Source organism: Acanthochromis polyacanthus, chromosome 6, assembly GCF_021347895.1.
Source record: "Acanthochromis polyacanthus isolate Apoly-LR-REF ecotype Palm Island chromosome 6, KAUST_Apoly_ChrSc, whole genome shotgun sequence".
Classification (NCBI taxonomy): Eukaryota; Metazoa; Chordata; class Actinopteri; family Pomacentridae; genus Acanthochromis; species Acanthochromis polyacanthus.
Genome location: NC_067118.1, coordinates 15,845,267 through 15,873,075, shown reverse-complemented (window position 1 = coordinate 15,873,075; position 27,809 = coordinate 15,845,267). Strand labels below are relative to the sequence as shown.

The window sequence follows — 27,809 nt, the reverse complement described above, 5'->3', positions numbered from 1 at the left end:
TACAACCCAGTGTTACGTTTTGACGTATGCGACCTCTAGTGGTTGAGTAAATATCGACACTCTGGAGTCGCAGGTGAAACGTCATCATGAACAAACTTTTATCTAACACTATCCCTGTCCCTATCCCTAACCCTAACCTTAACCATAACCCTAAAAACATGTTGGGAAAGTGAGAAAAAAGCCGTTTTGCGACGGAAAAGCCGTTTCGTGAATTAAATCCCGTAATGTTCGTAATGTCCATGTTCAGTGTGGTACACACCTTTTCACCAAACAGCAGGGTGACTACTTGTCTCCCTTTAAATAGGCAGACTGACTGATTATGAGTTTGGAAACACCTGTTGATGTCAATTAAATGACACACCTGAGTTAATCATGTCACTCTGGTCAAATAGTTTTCAATCTTTTATAGAGGTACCATCATTTTGTCCAGGCCTGTTTCATTAGTTTGTTTTTTTTAAATAATTATGTTAATCAACAATTCAAAAGTAATGGCTGTTTTTGATTATTTAATTTTCAATAAATTTTATTTATTGTTACTTTTGTGAGTTTCAAGTGATTTCAGTGAGAATTTGTGGGTTTTCCTTCTTTAACTGAGGGGTACCAACAATTTTGTCCACGTGTTGTACATATATAATTACCAGAAATTCAGGGGAAAAGAGCAAGGGATGGACATGCAGGCAAATGATCCAGCTGGCCAGGATTCAAACCAGGCACTTCCTACGCAGGGCATTAGCACAACACTTGGTTATCTGGTTGCCATGGGATTACTGTTAATTAACATAGGGTGACCATATTCTGTTTGTCTGAAAAGGGGACACACTTCCAGCTTGGCGCGAAAAAATTTCAGTCCCCCCCCATTTTTAGGGGTTTTCCGTGGGTCAGGGGCTTTCTGTGCTTCTAACTCAGTTAAACAGATATTCTGAATTCCCCAGAAAAGAACACTGTACCTGGATATACAGAAAAATAGCACAAAACACTCACAAACAGTTGCTTTAAAAATAAAATATTTATTAATTTAAAGCAATTCTCCTAAACAATATAATCAGTCACATACAAATATGGCATGCTCTAGTCTTTAATAGTTATTGATTCAAGTTGTGTAGGAACACATGTATTCAGATATTTAAGGTTTGGGCAATTTCCGCCCGAAATTTCTACTGAGATTTACAGAAAGTAAATTGAATGCTGTTCTTGAACTGTTTGGAGTACATGCATGGTTGGGGTCTCATTTGAAAGCTGACAACCTGAATTTTCACCCAGTGCAGTCAGAATTACTCTAGGTGCTACTGGCACAGAGTATTTCATGTTGGCACACACTGAATTAGGATGAATTTTTTCTCGCCTACATTTTTCCCTAATAAAACACCTGAAAATCAGTGTGGCAGCACTGTAAGAGCTTGAAAACACAATATTGCAAAAGCCTGGGGTCTTACATAGTTCAGGTCAAAATTTCAGAGCAATACTACAAGAAATGAGTGTTTCACACATGTATTTGTACTGATATGCTCCGCCCTGTCAATGTTGGATACACTCTTTATACACTGTGCACACTCTCTACAGAATGGTATAAATTCATTTTCACTTAATTTTCACTTCATTTTCATTCCAAAAACTCATAAAGAACTCAAAAAATCACTTCAGATAGGCTTCAGTGTCGATCACACACACAGATTGAGAGGAATACAGAGAAACAGCAGGTGGAGCCCGGAGCTCACGAATGAAATATCATATAAAGCCGCTGGCAGAGGCGGGATTTATATTCAAGCCATTCAGCAAGCTCATTGGCTACCAGGCCTGTCAATCTAACGGTTCCTCCGGCGTGATTTGCTGAGAAACAAGTCAATCAAGTGATGTAATCGATATCTGTCAGACTCGGCCATGGTTGGCTAATCGCCGAAGTAGGCGGAAACGAGTCACCTGATTGGTTGAGTTCGGTTTGAAACGGAGGAGAAGTCTCCAGTATCCATTTTGAATCGCGAACAAAGGGAATTCGACCGTGTATGATAAAGTTATAATAGAAAGATGCAGTGAATATGAAACGCACAGCGCCACCACGCCCCGCGTGCACGCGCACGGAGCCGATCGTTTTCTGGATTTTTTACCTATTTCGAGACATGTTTTGGCCAAAGTATTGTACTGGATTGTTTCCTCTGGATGGCTAAGCTTGGGTTTCTGGCCGGTTTTTGTGGATTATCTTCTTTTATGACCAGAAACGAGCGTCCAAACTGCGTCGACAGGTGAGCTGTGCACGTTTACATGACTTGTTGTTTGTTGGATAAATGTGTTTATATTACCCGCTGTGGTAATCACATCTGAAAGTGGTTTTATACCGGTGGATCATGAGAATCTCAGCTTTCTATGTGTGTATAGTGTTTGTATAATCGTGTTTGCAGTGTCCTTCTATTTAAAAAAAAGCGTATACCGATAAAAAAAACGGCCCGCCCGCGGGCCGGCGTACTTTAACATTTAATGACATGTCATGAAAAATAATGAAGCAAAATAACATGGTTACACAGTAACACAAAGCCTATGTACTGCTTCATTGCAGCAGAACTGTTAATTAGGGTGACCATACATCCTCTTTTACCCGGACATGTCCTCTTTTGAGAGGCTGTCCGGCCTGTCCGGTCGGCCGTCTATAAAGTCCTTCAAATGTCTGGGTTTTTGATCTTGCCTAGCTTGGCGCGTCACAGACCAGCTGTATTTATCATTCACGTTGAATTCAATTCAATTCAATTCAATTCAAAAAACTTTATTTGTCCCCAAGGGGCAATTCAAAGGCACGTAGAGCAGTCAGTGCAATGGAATAATAATAAAGGCAAAATACTATGTACAGAAATAAAAACTAAAAAATTAAAATGACAATACGGTAAACAATTTACTAGTGCAAATTACAAGTGTATGTCAGTAGGTGTGTGTTTTGGTTTTTTTTTTTTGTGTCAGTAGTACAAGTAGAATAGTTGCAATGGCAATGAGGTAGGTACAGTAATAAGTCAGTACAGATGTAAAATGCAGAGTGCAAAATGCAAATGGAAAAGTTCACGAGGTCCGTGTTAAAGTCCGTGGGAGGTGGTGGCAGTGGGTGGGGGGTGTTGTGGTTATGAGTTGAGTAGTTGGACCGCCCTGGGTACAAAGGTGGCCCTTCTCCTCTGTGTCCTACATGCGGGGCAGCGAAGCCGTCGACCAGGAAGGAAGCCACTCAAATGCAGAGAAGAGAGCATGTGAGGGGTCACTGATGATCCGGTTCGCCAGTCTGCATGTTAAGTGCTCATACACTGCAGATAGAGTTCTCAGAGGAAGTCCTATGATCTTGGAACAGACAGTGACAGTCCTCTGCAGGCGGTTTCTGTTCTGGAGGCTGATAGAATAGAACCAGCAGATGATGGAGAATGTAATGGTGCTCTCTATGAAGGAGTAGTAGAATGTCTGGAGAATGTTCTTATTTACTCCAAATGAGTTGAGTTTCCTTAGGAGATACTGCCTCTGGTGACATTTCCTGATTATCTCCTCTGTGTTAGAGGAGAATTTCAGCTGGCTGTCAAAGATGGTGCCCAGATATTTGTACTCCTCCACAAGCTCAACAGGCAGTCCATGGATGGTGGTGGTGACGGCTGTAGCCAGCGCCATCTGCTTGTTGGAGAAGGTCACCACCATCTCCTTGGTTTTTTTAACATTCAGCTCCAAACAAGAGTCATCACACCAGTCCACAAACTCCTGGAGGACTGAGCTGTGAGACCAAGAAGGTCCTGACAGCAGAGACAGGAGGACTGTGTCGTCTGCATACTTGACCAGGTGGGAGTTGGGCTGTGTGGATCTGCAGTCATCAGTGTAGAGGATGAAGAGAAGCGGAGAGAGGACACAGCCCTGAGGAGAACCAGTGGAGGTGTGAAGTACATCAGAGAAGGTGTTGTTGACCCGCACCCTCTGTGATCTGTGGGTTAAAAAGTCCAGAATCCACAGGATGAGCTGATTATCCAGGTGGAAGCGGGAGGAGAGTTTATGAGCCAGGATGTGAGGCTGGAGGGTGTTAAATGCAGAGGAGAAGTCAGCAAACAGAAGTCTTGCTGAAGTGTTTGGGTGTTCCAGGTGACGGTGTACAGTGTCCAGAATGAATGTTTTGGCATCATCAACACCTCTGCTCGTACGATAAGCGAATTGGAGAGGGTCAATCTGTGAGTTAGTTACTCTGATGACATGTTGTTTCACGATTCTCTCCATTGCCTTCATCACGAGAGAGGTGAGGGCCACAGGTCTTAAGTCATTGAGTACTTTGGTTGTACTCTTCTTGGGGATGGGGATGACTGTGGAATGTTTCCACAACTGAGGAACTCTATTACTGTCCAGGGAGTTTTGGAAGACGGTTTGAAACACACCTCCCAGCTGTTCTGCACAGTGTCTGAGCACACGACCGCAGATGTTGTCCGGGCCGGGGGAGCTGGTCTCTTTAGTCCTCCTCAGGGCTCTGGTCACCTCCTCTCTGTTGAAGGTCAGTGTGCAGTCAGTGGGTTGGAGTGTGGTCCTGATCTCCTCCAGCTGTGCGGTGTTGTCTCTTTCAAACCTGGTGTAAAAAGAGTTGAGGTCGTTGGGAAGAGATGTAGGGCTGCTACCGTCCACATGGATGGTGTTTCTGCAGTTGGTGGTGGTGTTCACAGCACCATGTTTTCAAGCCCTGCCAAGCTGAGCGGAGGTTCCCCTGTGTGAAGTTTTCCCTCAACTTTGTTTTTATACTTCAGCTTGGCTGCTTTTATGGCACGTTAACTTCCCTGTTGACCTCTTTTTTCTCTAATTCAGAGCCACTGAAAAAGACCCTTTTCTTCTTGTTGATGGTTTCTTTGAGCTCCTTGGTGATCCATGGTTTTATTGTTTGGGAAATATTGTGACAGTTTTGGAGGGGATAATGCTATCCACACAGAAAGAGAATGTAGGAAGAGATGGTGTCGACCTGTTCGCTGATTGTTATTGGAGGGGATTAAAAGTTATCCCAGTCTGTGGACTCAAAGCATCCTTGTAGGGCAAGAATGCTGTCTTTGGTCCACTGCTTGATGTTGCAGATGATTTTATTGGCTTTCCGTATATGGGGATGTATGCTGGAATGAGTAGAACAGTACTGTGGTCAGCAGAGCCTAGAGGGGGAGAGCAACAGACCTGTATTGCATCTGGAACTGACCCATAGCATTTGTCCAACGTCTTCCCCAGCGTGTGGTGCATGTTATGTACTGCTGAAAACCTTCAGGGCTTTCCCAGGGGGAGCAGTGATTGAAATCACCGAGGATAAACTTAGGTGAGTCGGGGGGAGATGCGTTCCAGGTTGTCCAGTGAGTTCATGATATGTTCTGTGGCAGTGCGGCATTAGCTTTGGGATGGATGTTAAACCAGAATAACAAAAAGCTGTGGAAACTCTCTAGGTAGGTAGTAAGGGCGCAGCGAAACAGCCAAGAGTTCAATGTCTGGGAGCACAGTTTCTCCCTCACAACACGGTGGAGCACCAACGTGTGTTAACGTACAGACAGACACCTCCGCATGTGTTTACCGGTGAGCTCTCTGTCCCTGTCCAGTCTCAGAGTGGGGGCAAAGCCATCGATATGCAGCAGGCTGTTACAGTCGTTGTTGTTTAACCACGTCTCCGTGAAAGCTAGAATCGAAGCCGTCCTGTACTCGTGGCAGGTAATTGATGTTAGCCTGTAGCTCGTCTAGCTTGTTACGGAGCGAGCGCAACGTTGGCTAGGATAATGGAGGGGAGCGGACCGCTGTTTACATGTCTCCCGCTTTAATCTAGCTCTTACTCCACTTTTTTTCTTGCCTCTTCGTGTTCCGTTTGTGCTTGGTGGTGTGAACGGTGGCGGAGTAATTCCTCTGGAACTGAGTCTGTGATGGTGGCGGGTTGAGGATTGGCTCCGAGCTGCAGCAGGAGAATCTTTGGAGTAGACGATCCGCTGGCCGTCAGGGAAACTTAACCCGTTCGTGGGGACAGAGTCCCACAGGAGGAGGAAGAGCGGTAGAAGTAGTGCCCAGAGGAATGCGTCCATGGTGAGAAAGTGCCGGGAAGAAGTAGAAGAAGTAGAATCCGCGGTCGTACCGTTAGCGAAGGTGGCTTACCGCTAGCGCTAGCGGGTCTACCGCGGCGGCGAGTGTGTCTACTTGCCGTGTTTACCAGAGTAAAAAAAAAAAAAGAGAAAGTTTCCAAGTTATAGAACGTTGGGAACACATAGACACACATAGACAGGACACGAATAGCAGGACAACCCTATAAAAAACAAAAAAACACGTAAACGCTATAAAAAACTGCTCTACGAGCCAGCCGGTCAACCACACGAGCAGCGACCCGGAATCTAAATGGTTCCTTGGAAACACGCTCTGAGAGGTGGAGTTTGAGCCGAACCTCGGAACGTGTATTAATCATTCACAAAGCAGTACAGAGGCGCTCCACACTCAACTCACTCCTCGCAGGCTGACAGGTAGGTAGGCACACTGCGAGAGAACACTCGAACAGAAAGAAAATGCCGAAACACAAATGTCATTTCACTGATGAAATGCGAAAAAGTACCCCTGTTTCGTCCGGGTCTTGTCAAATGGGAGGCAGAATGTACTGTCTGCAAAGCTGGGACTTATGTCTCTGTGGCTAATAAGAAAAGGAAAAAGAAGGAAAAAAAGGACTGTTGACTTGAGGCATATTTCTATATTTTTTTCATTTGCCATTAGACACAATATTTTGAAGAATGGGCTAACTGAACATTGAAGAATAGGACTACCTCTCTTTTTTCTTTTTGTTTAATATTTTGAGGCATTATTTCTATTTTTACATAATTGATTAATTGGGAGGTTATTTTTGAAGAATGGTACTCTACCTCACTTTTCCTAACTAAGGTGTAAGTGTCAGACTTGAGAGATGATTATTTCTTATTTTGTTAAAGAACCTTAAATACAGTTTACCATGCACTTCCTGAGCTTTATACAGAATGACATATGGACAGTTCCACTAAGTAATTACAAACTGATTACACACAAGTGTGAGCAAAGAAACATGCAAGAACCTGAAAATGACTACAAAACAGTACAGGGAGAAAGGGATCTAAAACACTGGCTTTACTTAAGCACTGAAACTGACAGCTGAATGCATTGAAACTACATCAAAAGTAAATTGTGTTATGGAGGCCTGGATTAAGCAACATGGCAACAAGGGAGAAAGCTTGTGTTGGATTTGTCAAAACTTATTCTGGAAATTGCCGACTCTGCTTTCAACCTTACACTCACAGTAGAAATGCATATCTTTAATACACAGCAGCCATATGCCACAGAGGACATTAAGAGCTTACCCTAGTTTAGGTTAACTTAGTCCTTGAGAATGTCTGTGTTGACTCTACAGGTTCATCTATGAGGTACTAGGCGTTAACGAGCCTTGTTCCTCAATATGTAATCCTAGCTTAATTACCAACATGCTCCTCTCATTGGTTTAGTCTCCCAGTATTTATTGCTGTATGGGTCTGTGCTTAAATCTGCAAAAGGGAACTACAAATGTAAATACTTGGAAGGCAGAAATAAACAATGTGTAAATCTCTGAACTATTCAGTTTCTTCGACGGTGATGTGTGGTAAACCGCAGGATGCCAAGACCAGAGAAAGTGACTGGTCAGCTCTAAATCATTACTTACGGTATTTGGACATCTGTTCTCCTGGAGTTAATATTAACTAATGATAGATATTTGCACACATCTTCTGTTTTGAACTATTTAATCATTTACCTTTAAGTTTACGGATGTTTGTGTCATGTGTTCTCTGCAAAAGACCTCTAATGTACAACCCACCTGTTGGTTAAAACAAACAAACATACATACATACATACATACATATAATTTATATATATAATATCAGTGACTTCTTGACAGCCTTGTAGGACCTTAAGCCATGATCTAAAAGTCGGCCACATACAGTGCAGGTGGAACACTGGACCCCAATTTGGTTTGACCACTGCTGCTGAAGCTTCTGTGATGTCATTTGGTGGTTTTCTGTGCACATGCGGATCAGGATGTGGTCATTTCTTGCTGAAGGACACCGTTGGACACCTTGATTTGTCTCCGAAGTTTTTGGTTCATCTGTATTTCTGCGGAGTGTATCCACTGCTGAAGGACTGCATCTGCACTTCCTGGCTATCTGTCTGCAGCTGTACCCTTCCTAGCTGAGAATCTGTATCTTCAGGCGTGTTTTCCCGCATTAGGTTCCTTGTTTACCCATTTCTGTCTCTGAAGAACTATCAAATGCGCTGGCTTTATACAGACACAAAGCACACGGTAAAAAAATTGTGTCTTCTAACAAAAGCAAAATTTGTTATGTATTTTAATTGCTTTTTAGGATTTGTCAGTATTTTTGGCTGTAACTGTACTCAAAGAAATTGCACTTGAAGACCTAAGAGTGATTCTTAATGCAAAATTTAACAGATGCATGGGGTGCCCGAATTTTTTTCCACCGCTGTATGCAGTACTGTTCAAACCTGACATATTAAAATCATGTGCTAACATAATTGCACAAGGGTTTTCTAATCATCAGTTAGCCTTTCAACATGATTAGCTAACACAATGTACTATTAGAACACAAGAGTGATGGTTGCTGGAAATGTTCCTCTGTACCTCTATGTAGATATTCTATTAAAAATCAGACACTTTCAGCTAGAATAGTCATTTACCACATTAACAATGTCTAGACTGTATTTCTGATTATTTAAATGTTATCTTCATTTAAAAAAATATTATCCTTTCAAAAATAAGGGCATTTCTGAGTGACCCCAAAGTTTTGGACGGTACTGTATAAACACACTTCAGATGAATATCAACGATAGTGAGTGGAAAGGTCTGCCAATGCAATTTTAAGTGATCAAAGAGCAGATTATCTAGAAAAAAAATTGCAAGGAGTTGAATCGGATAAGTGTGACCTTTGCAACAAAGAAAAAAAATTGAGTTCTCATGTTTCTGTCTAATACTGGAGTCATGTAAACAGGCAACACCAGTGGAATGCTCTCAGTCAATTTCACTTGACATCAAAATCAGGCTAAAACATACAGCAAGTGTACTGATAAAAGGCACATCACAGTAAATGGGATTAAATATTTTGATGGACTGCACTGTTTAAACTGCACAATTCATTCTAGATTATTTATTTGCAAGTGTGTTGAACCTCAGCGTTGCTTCTCTATTTGTAGGAGATGACATGGTTATGTTCAGCATGCACTGGGGCAGTTTGCAACCAAACGTGAAGCAGCCAGGATACAGTCAGTACAAAGTGTCATCTAGTGGGTAAGCATGCAGTTCAACATACAGATACAATCAAGTTTCATTAACACATGAATACTGGATGAATCATTAATTGGGGTGGAATAGCCCTTATTATTTTCCCAGTAAACTTCGAAGGACAAAGTGAAGTGTTTTTTTGGTTTGTTTTTTGATGAAGCATTACAAGTGCCATTGACAGTCAATTACGTTAAAAGCAACATGATTGAACTAACAACACCAAATGATGAGTAAACTACCAACAATATATTGTTTTTTTCTTTGAGAAGCAATGCTGAGTTTAATCTGCAATTCAGTTACTGACATTCTTTAGTTTACCAGTATCCCACTTAACAGTATTGACAGTTTATGAAGAGAAACAGCACCGTTAATGCCTGTGAAACAATTCAACATTTCTAATTTTTTTGTTGCAAACATTAATCCTTTCTTCACTGTCATTTACAGACACACAGCTGGAGGGGTATTAACAGAGATAATTAGCTAAGAAGTGTTAATGGTGTCATTTTCCAGTCAAGTGTTTTTCTGGTCTTTGATGTATGCACATGGTGCAGTTGGCCTATCAAAGGACACACATGGCTGTGCATTATTGAGCTTTCCATTAAACATGCTGGTAACAACCTCAACCAAAGTCATGCTGATATATGTATACAACATGCACATGCATGTTCTGATCAAACAGCTAGAAATATAATAACCTAAGAGGATGCTATGGCATGAAGTAGAAGCGTCAACACATTTAAAATGTTTAAATTACTGGCTTTATATTGTAGGTGAGCTTGCTTTCATCCAGCCTGTTCAGTGTGATGGCATATGAGTGACTGATTTTTTTTTTACAGGTAGGTGTATTCAGGTTGCAAGGTTACAAGGACAAATGAACGTTTTAACAATAAATTTTGCAAGCAGATTTAATGACTCAATATATGCAAAAAGAATGTCACAGAAACTCACAGTATCATGACTGAAAGCTAATGGCAGCCGGTGAACTTAGGATATAATGTATCATCCTTATCTGTGACTTTAATGTTGACAGTGTTTTTTGTTGCCCCTGTACGAAATGCAACAGAGCATTCCACAGTATCATCACTGACAATATAGAGCAAGCACACTCAATCAAGCTGTTCACTAAGTCCCCTGCACTGAAGATGAAATGTTTAAAACATTATCAGGATGTGACCCTTAAAGCGGCTTTATCAGGGTTGAAAGACGATATGTGACATTATTATTACACAAAGAGCTGAATTCATAAGTACTAAAAAGATACCCACCCTCGGTTTGCTAAACTGAGGGGTTTGGCAGCTACCGCCTTGCTTGGTCTGGTATCTTATGGGGGCTGAAGCTAATTTTTAAACAGTGTTATTTTGTAACTGATATTACTGAGTCAGCATGTTTTATAACTCTTTTTGTGCTAATGTTACTCTGTGGCTGAGCATTTAGCCTTTCCACTTGTAAGGCTGCTCAGATTATTTTGGGAATACTATACTTAAAATAAAGAGAGCTACTTACAGTAGTGAATGTTGATTCAGAGTTTCAGATTTAAAACAACTATGACTCAGTGAGCAACCAACCTATACTGTATGTGCCAAATGGACCTAAAGGGAAAGGATTATATGCTGTGTATAGCCAAAACAGGAACTTACATTTAATATATACATGCAATTAGCCCTGAATTAGCCCTTCAGGGTGTAATGAAACAAATGGTAGGATGTTCTCAAATTTTTACTACCAGTGTAGGTATAGCTATTAAACGGATAAGTTGTCCCCATAGTTTTTCCACAGGATGACCTATTCAGTCTTTCAAAACCAAATTGAATTGTGCCTTCTTTTTTTTTTTAGATATATTGTGGTTCTGATCATATTGTTATCTCCAGTAAGCCTGATCCACAGTTCCTGGATTATTCCTGCAAGATGATTCATAGCTTAAGCTATGTGGATTTTGAGCATGAAATATGGGAGAAAGCCATTAAAGCTATTGCTGTCTAGTTAGAATATGAGAAAAGTCCTTCTTGGCAATGCTGAGGCGTAAAAACAGGTAGGCTGGTTTGGATTGCTCTAAATCAGCACCTACAATCCACTGTGACAATAAAAGGAAATGAAGCAAACTAAATGCAAATGCACAGAAAAAACAGTGATTTACTGTGTAAACATAGGATGTTCAACATTATCAGTTTGACTCCTGGGAAAGCCACTAAGACTGAGCAACAGTCTCTGTAACTAGATTCATTTGAAATGTTAGGGATTAATCTAAAAGTCCACATATGCCCACGTTCACAGGCTTATGGTCTTGCGAAGTCGAAGGTACAAAGAACTGTCCAAATCTACAATTTATCATGGGACCTCAAACACACTGCAAACCAGACTTTGTCTTGACAATGAAAGGTGACTGTTGAAGTAGTTTGGGCATCTGATAAGAATGCGTAATGATGAAGGTAAGTCAGGCAAGCTCAGCTGAGTAAGAACTTTGGGATAACAGACCCCATGTTGTCTCGGAACACCTAAGGATACCACAGGAGTTAGTGGAAGTAGTTAGGAAGAAAATCTTGGTATCACAGGAGCCCAGCCCTGCATTCACAGCAGAAAAGAGATGATAAGATTCATGGCAACGATATACTGTTTGCATTGCATCCCCTTTTAGTTACCTTGCAGATTTGATGTAACAACATGTAGTATTTCAGACCTTCATAGTAATCCAAACACAAGTAAACTGCAGTCTCAATTACGATTTGAAAGGAACATATTTTCTTTTGAAAAAAAAAAATTCTCATCGAAAGATAAAAATGTTGGATGCACAGTAACTCAGTGGTTAGCTCTGTTGCCTCACAGCAAGAAGATCCCCGGTTCGCATGCCAGCCTGAGGCTAGGATCTATCTGCATGGAGTTTGCATGTTCTGCTGTGTGGGTTTTCAGCCGGTCCTCTGGCTTCCTCCCACAGTCCCAAAACATGCTGGGGTTAAATGATAATTCTAAGTTGCTTGTAGGTGTGAGTGTGATTGTTTGTCTCTATATGTAGCCCTGTGATAAACTGATCACCTGTCCAGGGTGTGCCCTGCCTTCATCCTAAGTCAGCAGGGATAGACTCTAAGCTCCCTCATGACTCTGGTTAGGTTTAAGCGGTGTATAGATAATGGATGGATGGATGATAAAAATGTGATAATGCAAGTAAGGCCTCCAGTTTGAGAGACACAAAATTAATGTCAGGTGTGAGAATGGATGCAAAAGTCAACAGCATTGCTTTGACCAGGAAGACCAGTGTTTTTGTCCTGTGCTGAACCATTAAGGCCAGTTCCTGCTTTCTGCATGTCTGTAGGGGTACCGTTACATAGATTTTGTCACCCACCCAAGTCCACAAATCCCTCTGCAGATGGCTATCTGCAGCCCAAAATTTGTGACTGCCTGGACAATCCACACTACAAGCATGCTGACTTCATGTGTCCAGGAAAACAAATAGTGTTTATAAAAATATTTATTATCAGGAGGGACTGTACAAGGAGACCCCTTGTCATTAACAACTATATGTTAAATCATCATTTTCAACCTGTGGATGAGTGCCAGTTGTCACTGCAGGACTTTGGATGTGCTTTCCATGGATTCACAAATATCCACAGGAGCCCTGTGTGTTTGTCTATGCACGATAGCACGTCATGCTTTAAGATTAATGGAAACACCAATTTCATATTCCAGCAGAACTTAGCACCTGCCCACAGAGTCAAAACTACCACCAAATGGTTTAGAAACTGTGATATTAATGTTCTTGATTGTCCAGCCAATTCCCCTTACCTGAACCACATAGGCCTTCATTTGGGGTACTGCCAAAAGGAAGATGAGAAACACCCCAAAATAAAGTCAAGCTGAAGACCACAATGAATCAACCAGGGCTTTAGTAACACCTCAGCGGTAGCACAGGCTGATCACCTCCATGCCACGCTGCACTGATGTAGTAATTTATGGTAAAGGAGCTCTAATCAAGTACTGACTGTATCAATAATTATACGGACTATATGGATAGGTTAAAGAAATGATCATGGTTTGGGTTAAAACATGGCCCTGTGAGCACAGGTTTGAAGTTTGAAACTTTCCCTTCATTGCCAGGGTTACCACAGTAATGAATCCTGCTGTATCTGAAAGGTTTGGTTGAAAAAGTGCAGCACTAAAGTGATAAAACAAATGGCAAACATATGTTGGTTTGAAACAGATTTGTGATATGTCACAAATGCAATCTGACAGAAAATCAATTCTTCCTCAAAATGTAAATGAGAATGCAGTTTAGTTGAAGAGCAACGCATGTTTGGTAGATAGGGCTGTTACAGTAGAAGCTCCCCACCTCTGAAATATTCCAGTGGCAAGTTCAAACAGCTGAACATTGACAATTAGCCAAGCAGGTCATTGATTCACTGATATTAGCTATTTTTAGAGAGAGAGAGAGAGATCTACAATAGGAAAAATCTGTCTACAGCTCTGTCACCAGTTTAAGCAGCTGAGCTAAACTGAAACTGTGTGCGCACTGCCTCACAAACACCAGCAATATGTTGTTTTTATGCATCAAAGAGACATATCACATAGAAATGTGCAAACTGATTTTGATAAGCAGAAGAGGATTCAGGGTTAATCCCTGGATTACAGCATTATGATTTCCTTGCCATTCTCTGGGATTTTACCACTGTTTTTAATGTGCAACGCACTGATTCCCAAACATATGCATCTTTGTGGGTGAACATGGTCTAATTTAGCAAAGAGAAGACAGCTTTCAAAGGCAAAATGACTCTGCCAGCCAATTCTCAGCAGCAAACACCTACGACTGCGGGGAACAGGTTACCCCTGTATTCTTTCAGGAAATTATTCAGCAGAGTTATTAAAATCAGCACAGTGTAGCTGACTTTCTCATTTCTGCTACAGTGTATCCCCTGGCTGCAATGATAGGACTTTGTTCAGCTGCACAAAGCTTGTTAGCAATTACAGCCAGTCAGATATTTTGTCAAATGTAATTTCTATTATCACCTCAGTTCGAGTTCACTGGGATGTATGTGGAATAAATAAGACAGAACTAGGGTAAAACTGAATTTATCTTTGAAAAAAAAAAAAGGTGTTTACATTTTTGTTGTGGTGTTCAATAGTTTAAAAATTAACTTTCAACTGGGCTGGCAATTCTAGACTACTGTTGTGACCCCCACAAAGGCCTCAAACTATATTGATGGTTGATACAGAAATGTGGCAGTTAATTACAAAATCATTGATAAATTTGGTCCAGAACAAGGCAAATTAGAAGGGGGCAAAACGTAAGGATATTTGATACTTTAAGAACAATGAAGCAGTCTGTCTGAAAAGATTTGAAAAGCCAAGTGAAAGAATAATGTTTCTTTTGATTATAAAGATGAAAAGGAGCAGCTTCAGCACCTCCTGCAGCTCCAAAGACAAAGAGTGTGCAGGGCTGGAGTTCAGTTTTGAGGTTTCTTTCTCTGTGTGTGTGTGTGTGTGTGTGTGTGTGTGTGTGTGTGTGTGTGTGTGTGTGTGTGTGTGTGTGTGTGTGTGTGTGTGTGTGTGTGTGTGTGTGTGTGTGTGTGTGTGTGTGTGTGTGTGTGTGTTGCATGCATGTGTGTGTCTCCATGGATTATGAGTAGACTACTGTGCAGGTGAAGGTGTCTTTGAACTCTGGTGAGTAACTGTCTGTGTACCCTTGGGGATGCATAAAGTCTTACATACTGTGTGTTTTAGCATTACACTGCATGAATGTAAATATTTTTAAATGCATCTGTAACTTTTTCTTTTTGCTTAATGCTTGTGTATTTCTCAGCACATACATGAAGTATGAGTGTAAGGCTATGGGCTTCTCTTTCTGCGTGTGAGTGTGTTTGCAAACGGGGGTGGAAATCTTACGACATGTGACAGCTGGTGGGCCGATGCCAACGGGGAAGGATGGAGCAGAGAAGGAAATGACTGTTGCCACGGCAACGCCGAGCTGGAGTGGCTGATGGTCGGGTAGCGTGAAGTAGCTGCCAGCTGAGACAGTGAGAGCTGCAGAGAAACAATGCAAATGATTCGCTGTTATTATTATGATTATGAACAACAGGGCTCAGGAATACACTTTACGCCAGAGAGACACATGTGCTGTCTCAGATGACAACAGCAGCCCATTACACTGCTTTGGCACTTGTAAGCTCTTCTCACTCCACCCGCTTCCCCACCTACAATCTTTTAGTGTTGTCATCCCACAGCAGGTCGAATTTAAAATTGTTGACTTGTGACTGGAAACAAAACGGAATATACTATACGACTTGAGAGTTTCTGTTGTTCTTTAAATTTACGGCATGTCAGTCACTTCTGTTGAAGGACTTGTGAAATAATGTGGCCCTTCTAGTTGATTGTTCCAAGCTGCAGCAACTGAATGTGCATTTCAGAGTGGATATGAATTATATAGATGTAGCATTACATATTAACTGCACTCTCAACTGCATACACAACCAGACATGTTTGAAACATGATTAGAATTTTGTCACGACCATTTCAATTTGTGGTTGATGGTGCGGCAAACTCACAACAACACAATTCCTCGGCATGTATTTGCTGTCTATATAAATTCAGTGTAATGTACTGTAATGCTTCTTACATCATGCTGTACATGATCACAGCATGACACATTAACTGTTGTCTTTCACCATTTTAGTTTTACTGGTATTGTTCCTTTAAAGGACTGCACTTAAAGCTCGTGTCCGGAGTTTCCGTTTGTTTTCAATTTATGTATCATTGTTTAACAAAGCTAAAATGTGTTAGTCTAGTTCGATACTATAATATAAAGTTAGTATGACGCAATATTAAAATTTATTCCTGAGCTCCGCCTTCCTCTCATAGACCCCCATGTTATTCCAAAAAGCGCCAGTCGCTGCCGACCAATCAAGTTCGAGCTTCCGCTTTGTCATGCTGCCAATCAACGGTTACGTGCGCAGCAAGCAAGCCCATGCAGAGGTGGGCGAGCTACGCACTACGCAACCGCGCACACATTTGTTTTGCTTGTGGAGGAGAGAGCATCAGGGATCAGCAACTTCCAGAAAAGTTACCAATCCCATGGCTTGTCAGGCCAACAGACTGCAGGACGTTTTTTGGCTCGTGGTGCTCGTGTCGCTCCCCGACCACGGCCTCCATAGCCCGCCTGACGGCTTAGTTTAGATGCCCGACCTCTGGAGGAAGATGTTGGGGCGTCTGGGACATACTCTTCATCAGAGGAGTCATGCAATTCTGAACTCTAGATAGAAATAAATAAACAATGTAACACATATACACGCGTAAATGTACTAAGTTTGATAAACAACGTCATTGAGAGGGATACACGAGTGTAATCACATATTGAAACTTTACTCGTTCGTCCTAGCAGATTCATGTTATTTTGGTATTAGGACAAGTTAGACTCAATACAGAATTCTATTGTAATTCCTTTATTATTTACTAAATGTACTAAATATAGAAGAGTGGAAAACAGCAAAACGGGCAAGATGCTGCAGCACTCTGGGCATTCCTGTCAGGTACTGCGCACGTGCACAAATAAAGGGGCGAAATCAGAGGGAGGGAGGGACCAACAGTGTTTTGGGAGACGCTGCGATTCAAACTCCGGACACGAGCTTTAATGCATATCAAGAGTAATTACAAGAGTAAGTATCACATGACTTCACTCTTGTATATTGATGGAAATAGCACTGTAGGAAACACATAAAATGCTGAAGCCATAATGCTTCTATTCTACTCTATTCTGCTAGAGTAGAATAGAATACAATATCGCTCTGCGAGTTGAGGTATACACACTATATATACACAATATAAATAAGAAAAAGTAAAATAAATAAGTGATGTGTCTACCGAATGACCAGAATATTATATTAATTGTGAAATATGTATCACTTGTGACTTCCTGTAATCTTGACAATTTTCAATAATTTATCTTTTTTTGTGTAGCAGTAGAAGCAGAGTACCTAGAACAGCTTAGATGCACTTCCCTGGCCACCTCCAGCTAATCCTGAGGGATTCTCAGGCATGCCTGTGCTCAACAAGATATAATAAACCTCTGGCATGGCTGAGTGTGCCTAAAGGTTTATTGGAGATAGATCACCAAGAGGAGGTATCATGTTTAGATACCTAGACCATATCTGTTGGATATGGTGGCAAAGCACAGCAGTTCTGCTCTGAGCTTCTTTTAAGAGTGCTCCACTTTGTCCCAGCACAGGTAGACATTTAGTTAGCCGTGAATTATTACTGTTCATTAAATGTACCTAGATTGATATTATAATTATTATAGACTTTTGGAATACTTATGTAACACGGAAGACATGTAAAATTTTGGATTTCAAAGTCTGCAAGACTTTAATTCTGTCTCACTTTTGGAGAAGATTTGTCAGAGTTGCTGCTACCCACTGGCAAAGGTTACACCAGTCTTTTTGTTACAGCCCCATTTAGGATTTCAGCCAGTAGCTTACTTTCATAACTAACAGCCAGGCTCATGATTACCACAAACAAACTGGAGATGCCAAATCCACCACAACCTGCACAACTGTTTTTATTGTTTTTAATTAGCACAGACTGTCAAGATCAGTGCTGTGATACAACTTTGATTAAATATGAACAAACACGGATTTATCTATTCTCAGCAGATATCCAATGAAGTAACACAGAACCACATTTAAAAAGTAATGAAGGGTCGCATTGTGTTGTCAGGATGCTTCCATAATTCCAATGCATCTTTCCATCTGTAATCTTATTGAATTTACTAACAAATAGGTCACGTTGAAAATTAAGATAAACCCAACAGAGCAATGAAAGAGATGTTCACTCATGTATTGATTGTTTTGGACACAGACACTCTCACTGATTTTGGCATGTTTGTGAGGACATTGCATTGATTTAGTCCCTAAGATAGACTATACAGATATCCTCATTCACTCCAAGTCTCATTCTCAATTTGAAACAGAAAAATAAGCAGTACTGACACTGTGATGGACCCATCCACAACCGGCACCATGCAGCGTTAGTAATGTTCCCTTTCATGTACCCACACATACATACACACCAATCATGATGTTTACAAACCTATGGCACAATTTTCTCTTAAATTTATCCTGATATAGCCTGAAGGTTAGAAAAACCATCTCACTCATTCAGCACCAGCATGTTCCAAGTCTTCATAGCAGATATACGATGTTCACACTGAGTGAAATATTGAAACAGAAGCGCCCACATTTTTCATGTCGGTACCATTTGATCAAATAGAAATATTACAGATGCCCACTGAGTCATTTACACACATTTATCACAAATTAATCCTGACATATCTGATCTTCTAAGAAACACTGGGATACCCACTAGAATTGGAAAACAAGGTCTGCAGGTATGAACAATATTTGGTTACACAGCTTGAGTTTGTAATGACGGACCTACCAGCAGCAAGAAATAACTACTTCTCGATAAACAGGATAGGACATCATGCAAAAAGAGCTGATCGTGCTGCCATACACCATATAAAGGTGTTTCACAGTGAGAATGTCTGCTCCTTTCTTTCCCCTAAAAATGTGCAAGCAGCCTTGTTAAAGATTACATTTGTTTGAAACTTGTTCCTCAGCAATACTGCAATTGCTCACAGCAAGAAGGTAATATTTTCCGACCTGACTACGTTTGACAAGAGTTTGTACCTTCTCTGTGTGATTTCCTCTGGGTGCTCTACTTTCCAGTGTACTTACAGTTCACTCTCTTTACATCTTATCAAAGATAATGCAAACATCCACAGTTTGGATATTTTCCATTGTGAAAATGCCACAGAAAGCACAGTTTGTCAAAAAAAAATTGTCTACAAAACAAGTCATTGTTGCATTCTGTGTTTTTTGACAGCGGGTCAAAAAGAATGTAGCGCCCGACCCTGCAATCTGAATTGAAAAGTGACAGCCGACCAGTCTTAAACATCGCAGAGAGTAATGGGAGAAAAGGAGCGACCAATAGGCTGCTAGACGAAGAGCTGCAGGTGACAGGCTGCTTACCTCCAACTTCTCAGCAAGGTAACCAACTTCACTGAGCCCTGTTGTGTGTGTGCTGCGAGCAGCATGAAATCAAATGAAATCAATTACTCATGTCATGATGGGAAAAGGCAGATTTGTTTATTGAAACAGCATGCGTGTGTTTGACTGTAGTCTACTACCCATGCACCACTTCTCTCTTCTGTGTATTTTTGACAAAGTAGCTACTCGAGAAGAGATTGCTGCCAAGAGAATTCTGCTTCTGCAATAATAAACCACTCTTGCTCTAACCACAGTAAACAAAGATGTCAGCAAATGAACCAGGACTAAAACCCTTAAATTAAATCACAGAATATCAAGAGATATGTTTTTTAGTGTTACATACTGATACCTGTCTTGGAAACTATTATTGTTGAGATTCGACAACAATTCTACAATTTAATTTAGCAGACATTTTTATCCAAGTTTAGGTGACATACATCTGAGAGTAGATACAACACAAGCAAGGATCTAGTCAGGAGAAAATGACCTGGATAAGAGCAATAAAACAAGTTCAAGTGTGATAATAGGACCGTGGTACATATAGGCAGTGCAGGAGGTAATAGGATTTTTTACTTTTTTTGCAGTCTGTTAAGTGCGAAGAGTTCAGTGAAGTTTTCAGTCTTTTTCTAAAGACTGACAGGGATTCTGCAGATCGATCAGAGTTTGGTAACTTGTTCCACCACCAAGGAAACACAGAGGAGAAGAGTCTAGCTATCGACTGGCCCTGTTGTGGTGGTTGTATCAGGCACTTTTTGTTGGCCAAGCATAGTGAGCAGGAGGAAGTTTAGACCTGAATGAGAAAGTTCAGGTGGAAGCGAGCTGTTTTCATTGCAATTTCGTATACAAATGTCAGAGTTTAAAATTTTATATGGGTACTGACTAGAAGCCAGTGAAGCGATCTGAACAGTGGGGTGATATGAGCTGTTTCTGGCTGGTTGAAAACCAGACGTGATGCTGGATTCTGGATCATCTGCAGAGGTTTGACTGTGCATGTAGAGAGACCTGCCAGTGAGGAGTTGCAGTAGTTGTGTGATATTATAAGAGCCTGGACCAGGAGTTGTGCTGCATGTTCGGACAGGAAGGGTCTGATCTTCCTGATGATGCACATCAGGAAGATCCGACACAACCAAGCAACAGAGGACACATGAGCCTTGAAGGTTAGTTGGTCACCCATCATGACACAAAAGTTTCTGGCAGACTTTGTGGGTTTGAGTTGGGTTGATTCAAGCTAGATGTTGATTTCTCATTGTACAGAGGGACTCACTGGGATGATAAGTAGCTCAGTCTTGGAGAGGTTGAGTTGAAGGTGGCATTTTTTCATCCATGCCGAGATACTTGCCAGTCATGATGAGATCTGGGCAGAGACCGTGTGGTCGTCTAGGGAGAACAACAGGAAGAGCTGGGTATCATCAGTGTAGCAATGGTACGAGAAACTATGGGTGTGAATACTGAGAAGAGGAGGGGGCCAAGCATTGACCATTGAGAAAACCCCTATGGATAGACTGTGCAGTTTGGACACTTCTCTCCTCCAAGATACTCTAAAGTATCTCCTTGAGAGGTAGGACATGAACCAGTGGAGGGCTGATCCTGAGATGCCAAACTCAGTGAGTGTGAGGAGGAGGATTTGGTGGTTAACCTTGTGAAAAGCAGCTGACAGATGTAACAGCAAAAGAACTAAAGACTTTCCAGTAGCTCTAGCAGAACGCTGTGATTCTGTTACTGATAGGAGTGCAGTATTGGTTGAGTGAACCTGTTTAAAACCAGACAGATTCTGGTCATACAGGTTGTTTTTAGAGAGGAAAGCAGAGACTTGATTGAAAACAGTTCACTCAAGTATTTTAGACAGGAAGGGCAGTAGTGAAACTGGTCTGTAGTTTTCAACCTGAGCTGGGTTAAGTGTAGGAACGAGATGTAACGGAATCCTCAGTAAGTGACATCAACTTAAGAGTCACTCAAATACAGCAGAGGCAATAGATCTCAAACCAAACCGTTTCAGCTCACTCACATACTCGCATCAGAGCAGATCTTCATTGTAAACTGAGGGCCACTCCACAGCTTGCTCATTGGCAAATACCATGCTAGGCTGAGGCGTAACCCTAAAATGAGCTGTCCTGGCTGTTAGGATTGGTCAAAATGTCCTCACAATTGAAAATGTCTTAAAATGTCAAGGCCAGTAGATTTTGCTATGCCAAAATCACATTTCACACATGCATGTGATCTCACATTGAGTCACCACGAACTGCACACAGAGGGTGTGAAAGACACCAGATATACTCTCCATGAGAGGATGTCTCACATTCACACACACACACACACACACACACACACACACACACACACACACACACACACACACACACACACACACACACACACACACACACACACACACACACACACACACACACACCAAGAGAATACATGGAACAAGGCAATTAGTAGTGGCATTGCTGTGGCTGCCAGTATTCTGAACTCAGCCTGTTTGCCCTGACAGCCAAGAAGATCATCTGTTCACACTCTGGCTTCATGGGACCTGCATGTGTGTATGTGCTGGCGGTGGCGGTGTCTTATGGCAGTATATAGTGATGACAAAAGATTTGAGCACAAAACAAATTCTGAGCACTACAGAGTCTGTAAATTAACACTTGAGAGCGCAGAGGCATGGATTTGTGGAAAAACAATCAGATTTGAGTGCCGACTGAATTGTAAGGGTGCTCTCCGAATTTTCCCCAGCTGTTTTGAGCAGCTTCTAAGCACCTGAGATTGCCTAATCGAGTTTGCCAACTATTTTCAACAGACCAACTGTAAATGGAGCAACCCACATCGAGATGTAGATTTAAGTCTACAAAGAAAAAAATTCCTTCAGTTGCTCCCTACACTGATGCTTTTATGACTATTTTGGACAACATGTGACTTAGCTCTACAGATTATTGATCATCTGCAGAGGTTTGACTGTGCATGTAGAGAGACCTGTGCATGTAGAGAGACATGTTATCAGCTCTACAGATTCTTGTAATCTGACTGATCCTTCTAAATATTTACTCACACTGGTATGTCGGATTTGTAGCAGATCTATTATGAAAATTGTTTTTTGTTTGAAAGATTATTTTTTTATTCCCACATGGAGCTGGATCAGAGAGTAGTAAATCCAACCACCTCGTATCAGGCTCAGAAGTGACAAAGAGCGTCAGTTGTATATGTCTTTGCTATAATGGGTCTAATCATTTAATGTTAAAATCAAGCACAAATCTTAAGAAACCAGAAAACCTGAATTGAGTAATCAGACTTTAAACAGAAGCAAACATGACGCTTTCAACAGGAAGCTAACATGGCTATATTGCTAATAACTATTTTGTAATTACACCTACTCTCAAATATACACCACTACAAACAGCTTTCCCAACATATAATCAATATTTATTATAAATGTGGTCAGAAAAATTATAAATATTTGCTACAAGTGTGTTCAGATTTTTAAGACAACAGACACCAAACACTGCTCTTTGTCTCCATCCAGTGGTTAAAAGAGCTCTACCTCGTCATCCGTGTCCCAGCTGGTCCTTCACATCCAGGTCAAACTTATTAGGTGACTCTCTTCCCTCAGTCTGCATTTACGCTGAGCAACTTCAGGCTGCCAAAAGTGGACGCATGCAGCTTTGATCATTATGAGCATGAGAATCCGTACTGCTTGCTCACGCAATTCTATTGCATGCTCAAATCATCTGGGATGGTCACGATTCTGTCCTCCCTCACACTAAAGTCTACAAAAATCCGCTCTTACAAATCAGTGCATCAGGATCGGCATGCAAAGCCCAAGAGGGATGACACAAATGCAGGTAGGCAGGAACAGTGAATGATGCAAGAAGCATGCAGACAGAAGCTAAGATACAGATTCAGGCAGGAACAGGTAGTGACTAGAAGAGGGATGACGAGAGCAACACTGACCAACTGGCAATGAGTGCCGTTGAAATTTGATCTGTATCAGTAAGAAATCTTCAAATCCCTAACATAGTAGCATTCCATGAGAAATAACTGTCTCCCACCTGACCTTCTTGGAATCAGCAGCTTTTTATTGTTTTTTGTACAATAACTACAGCATATTTGATAAAAAAAAATTGCAAAACTTTACCTTCAAACTAAAAATATTTTCAGTATTACAGGCCCTTGAAGCGTGGGCTGAACTTTCTTGTGCTGTTTTTTTTAAAAGTTTGTCACTGACAGCCATGACAGGAGGAATACCCGTGAAATGAAAGATGAACAATTACAAAAACCTAGTTGAGTGCTGAAGTGAAATTACGTTTCCACCAGTAATCACTAAAGTTGTAGTAAGTGGTTGACCTGTAACTCCAAAGGCTTAAGTATCATACAAAACCAGCATTAACAGAAATCATTGTCATTTCAGAGAAAACTATAAATGCTAGGTTTGAGAAAAATAAAAATGATACTATATATAATTTGCAATTTACTTCAAAGTATGTAATTGTAATACATGTTAGTATTTATATATATTTTTTGTTTCACACACAGCAGTTAAGGTTGGGATGTTAAAATAGAGCCATACAACAACCATATCGCAGGAACCCTGAAAATCCTTTCATTGGATACAAAGATGAGGCACCAACGACTCTTTGTGAGTAAATTATGTCTGACTGAAGCAGTGCCAGCTGCCAAACAAGCCCTCTGCCAGCAGCAAACTGAAACATGGCCTCACCTTCGGCCCACGGACTACAAGACCACCTGGGTCAACAGAACGCGAGCACGACCCTGAAACATGACCGCAGCCTAGTCAGAGAAATCATCATCAGCGGAGGCAAACAAATTCAGCTGCTCTTTGAAATGTTGGCTATAAATACCACAAGATCTTTAGCATTCTGCACCGCAGCAAACTGAGAGTGTCAAGGATCAATAATTTATGCAAGCAAGAGAAAGTTGTCAGATCCAACAAAGCCTACAGACAGAGCTAGAGAATACAGTTTGTTTACAGAATCATTTCAGAGACGGATGCCATTGATTAGTCAGTACTTGACAACCATGTTGAAGAGGAAAGCAAAATTTCGTTGAACAGGGAAAATCATTGTAGGACTAAACAAGTGTATTTTTATAACAGTATCATTGAGAAGGAAGTGAGAGAGAGAGACTGTATTTGTGAATTTCGCGGCAGTTAGATTTGTGATGAATTGGAGGGTCACTGCCAACAGCAGTGGCATGGCTTCACACAGTGTTTTCTGTTTTATTTCTTACTGTAGAATCCTGGATGGCCGTTAAATAAATATCTATGCTGTGTGCACCGAGCAGCCAGGGCACTAATGACTGCTGCTTCATACCATTATTTACTTAGTAAATGTGCAGAGCATTTACAGTGAACGTAAAGCTGCATTAAGCTGTGCATTTGTCCCATAGGGAATAGCTTAACCATTCGAAAACATATAATTTGACATAATAACCCTCCTGTTGTCCCGCGGGTCAAATTGACCCGTTTTAAAGTTTTAAAATTGTGGAAAAAATATATATTTTCACAGTGAAAACTTCCACGTTTTCAAAATTTTTTAGGAAATTTTTTTTAACATTGGAAATAAACAAATTAAAAAAATGTTTAAGAACATTCAGAAAAAAAGCAACCAAAATCCAGTGAATTTCGCTGTCAAATTTGGGGATTTTTTATTTAAAAAAATAAAACTTTTGAGGGAAACTTTTCAATAATTTTCTTCCTGAAGATTTTGCAAATTTTTATAAATTTGGGGAAATTTTTTCTGAATTTTTGGACTTTTTTCAGACAAGGCAACAACATTTTTTGGTAAGGACAACACGAGGGTTAACACCTTGATGATAAACTTGAAAGCAAAAACTGACAATCAACACTGAGCCACATTAGTATTTATACGAAGTGACGATATTAAATACCCTTGGCTATTTATTAACTTTGTAATCCATTTGTTGAGGCTCTGTTTACGAATCTAAAATTCAAGTGAAGAGTGGCTTAAAGACACCTTAATTACACATTTATTTATAGAATTAAATATATTGATCTAAAATTGTGGCTTCATACAGCAAGGCTTTTGAACTTTTATCTTAGTAAAAGCAGGTTTTTAAAAGCACCCTTGCTATACCTCTGGTCATGCCATAGGAGACTGATTAAAGCTAGAGGTCTTTCCACTCACAGTAAGGTTTTCTAATAGTGATGTCTTTAAATTCAATGTGCTATTATGCTGTAATTGCAATTTGTGGCCACAGTGGCCTTTTTTATTTACATCAACAGCTTATTAAATTGCCAATGTTTCCTGGTTGTAAGATGTGCATTTCTCCTCTGGAGCAAAGTTAATTGTGTCCCTTGGGAAAATGCAGTTGAACTTTAACCCTTAAATCTTGAAAATATGATACAAGCACCTTCTAATTTGCAGTGGAAATATAATTAAACAATAACACACAGTGGAAATATCATACTGTCTTTTATATTCATTGTGGCAGTTTGATGGATCAGATGTTTGGGGAATTTAGAGCTGATAAAAAGACTCTTAAAAGCGAGCAGTGTGTAGAGCAATACATTCAGTTAAGCACCACCTTCCTTTCATGTCATCCCCCTAAGAGCTGCCCAGTATGACCACAGTCGTCTCTTCTTAGCCACTGGGAGCTGCCCACTTGTAGGCTTCCACCGCCCTCCCTGCTTAATCAAAATGAGGGTCGATTTGTGGAGTTCATGGGTGCAGCACTCCCACGGTTCCCAGCCCCTGCTGGTTCAATTTAAAATGAGTCGACAATGCCGACTCATTCTGGCCCAGAGAGCTCACACTGAAACAGAGCTGATCTCTCTCCTCCTCCGCTCTGTGGCTCTGTGCTACTGTGTGAGTCCCTGGCCTCATCCTGAGAGAGAGCACCATCTATCACAACTCCCAGTCTCCACTAGCACTTCCACTCAGGCTGAGGGATGACGGTTACGCCCTGTAGCTTAGCTCAACCAGGAAGAAATGATACACAATACACACAAACAGTGACACACACTGTTGGTATATGTTCCATATGGTTGATATTGGTATTTTACTGAGAAGTAGATATGAGTCATCGTCACCCACATCCACCAGATGTCATGGATGGATGAATATGCTGCTGTTAAATGTATTACAAAGCTACTGCTCAATTGATCAGCACTATATCAGTTGCCGTGAACATACAATGATGCTGATGTGACATTTAACCTGAATGGATGCCACTATGCATAATTATTATCACTAGTATTACCTCCTTCCCAGGATTCAGTTGTGATGTCTGTGATTGACATGGACAGACATTTTGTTGTCCCTCATCAAGAATAACAATTTTGACACAATGACACACTACCATACTTTTGTTTGACAAGCCTAATGCAAACTTATTCGATTAAATTTTGGCTGTAGGATATTTGATATATTCAGTTTTTCTGGAATCTCATGGAGGAGAGGCAAAAGATTAAAAGAAAGAAAAGGAAAAAAACAACCATTTTTTTGTAAACATGCCTTTCTTCAGTTATGCCTCCTAATCATATTTCCGGTGACAGATCTGGGCCAGATAACAAATTTTCCTGACACTTTTATTTTTGTTAATTTATAGGCTTGACCTACAATCTTTTTGAAAAACCAGACATAGCATCTTGTCTAAAGACCATGGGAGAGGAGCTGAACACATGCGTGAAGGCTGCCAGAGGGGCTTCCTGTTCAAGCAAGAAGTACTCCAGGTCAGCTGTTGACTAAAACCCATTCTTAATACAAGAACCACAAAGGACTAGTATGTTTGTGTCTGCATCCAGGTGATAGCTGAAAAATGGCATGATTCCTAACCAGTGTATCAGGGTCACGAACAAAAAAAAAATCTCTGTGCAGACACACAGTATGTATGGTTTGTCTATGTTGTGCTGATCTCTATAACATTTCTAAGCATTCAACAGCACACACATGCACACAGAACTAAACCTAAAATTACAAAGTGTTTTTTTTTAATCATTTAATTTTGAATCTACACCTAAACACAAGGCAAGACATTTGTAGTTCTACTATATTATGTACACCAAGCCTAAGGCCCATCTAAAGTTACTCTGAATACATCATTTCAAGAGAATTGTACTAAAAGAGATCCAAATGTTCCCATCATTCTAGCTTTCAACAGACAAATGGACACAGTGGAGAGAGAGACAGGGACATGGCCAACATTTTAAAACTAGCTAGCTTGCTATAAAGTAAAAAGAAACATTCTTAAAAGTAACACCATTACAAACTCAATCATTTCCAGTTTTGGCTTTGGAAATTTTGTCAGGCCCTCTATTATTCATACTGTTCCCTGCATAAGTTTTTATTAATCAGTGGCATTGTGTGATATCGGCATAAAGATCCTTGCTTTGTCTTACTGAATGATATGCTGCCTGGCAGTTCACACACAAACAGCTGCTGCTACCATCGGCTACCTGCAGGTGTCTGGTTATAGAGATTAGCAGAAATGCTGATGATGCAAAGGGCTGTGCTCGAGCTCTCTTTCACAACTCTTAC

At 40.8% G+C, this 27,809-nt stretch overlaps 1 protein-coding gene across 1 annotated transcript in view; it reads right to left on the bottom strand.

Annotated features, from left to right (window-relative positions):
- Nucleotides 1-27,809, bottom strand: part of nphp4 (nephronophthisis 4) — a 246,131-nt gene that overhangs the window by 91,555 nt on the left and 126,767 nt on the right. The window contains 1 exon segment of the mRNA XM_051949343.1: nt 15,146-15,283. Coding sequence (XP_051805303.1) covers nt 15,146-15,283 — 138 coding nt within the window.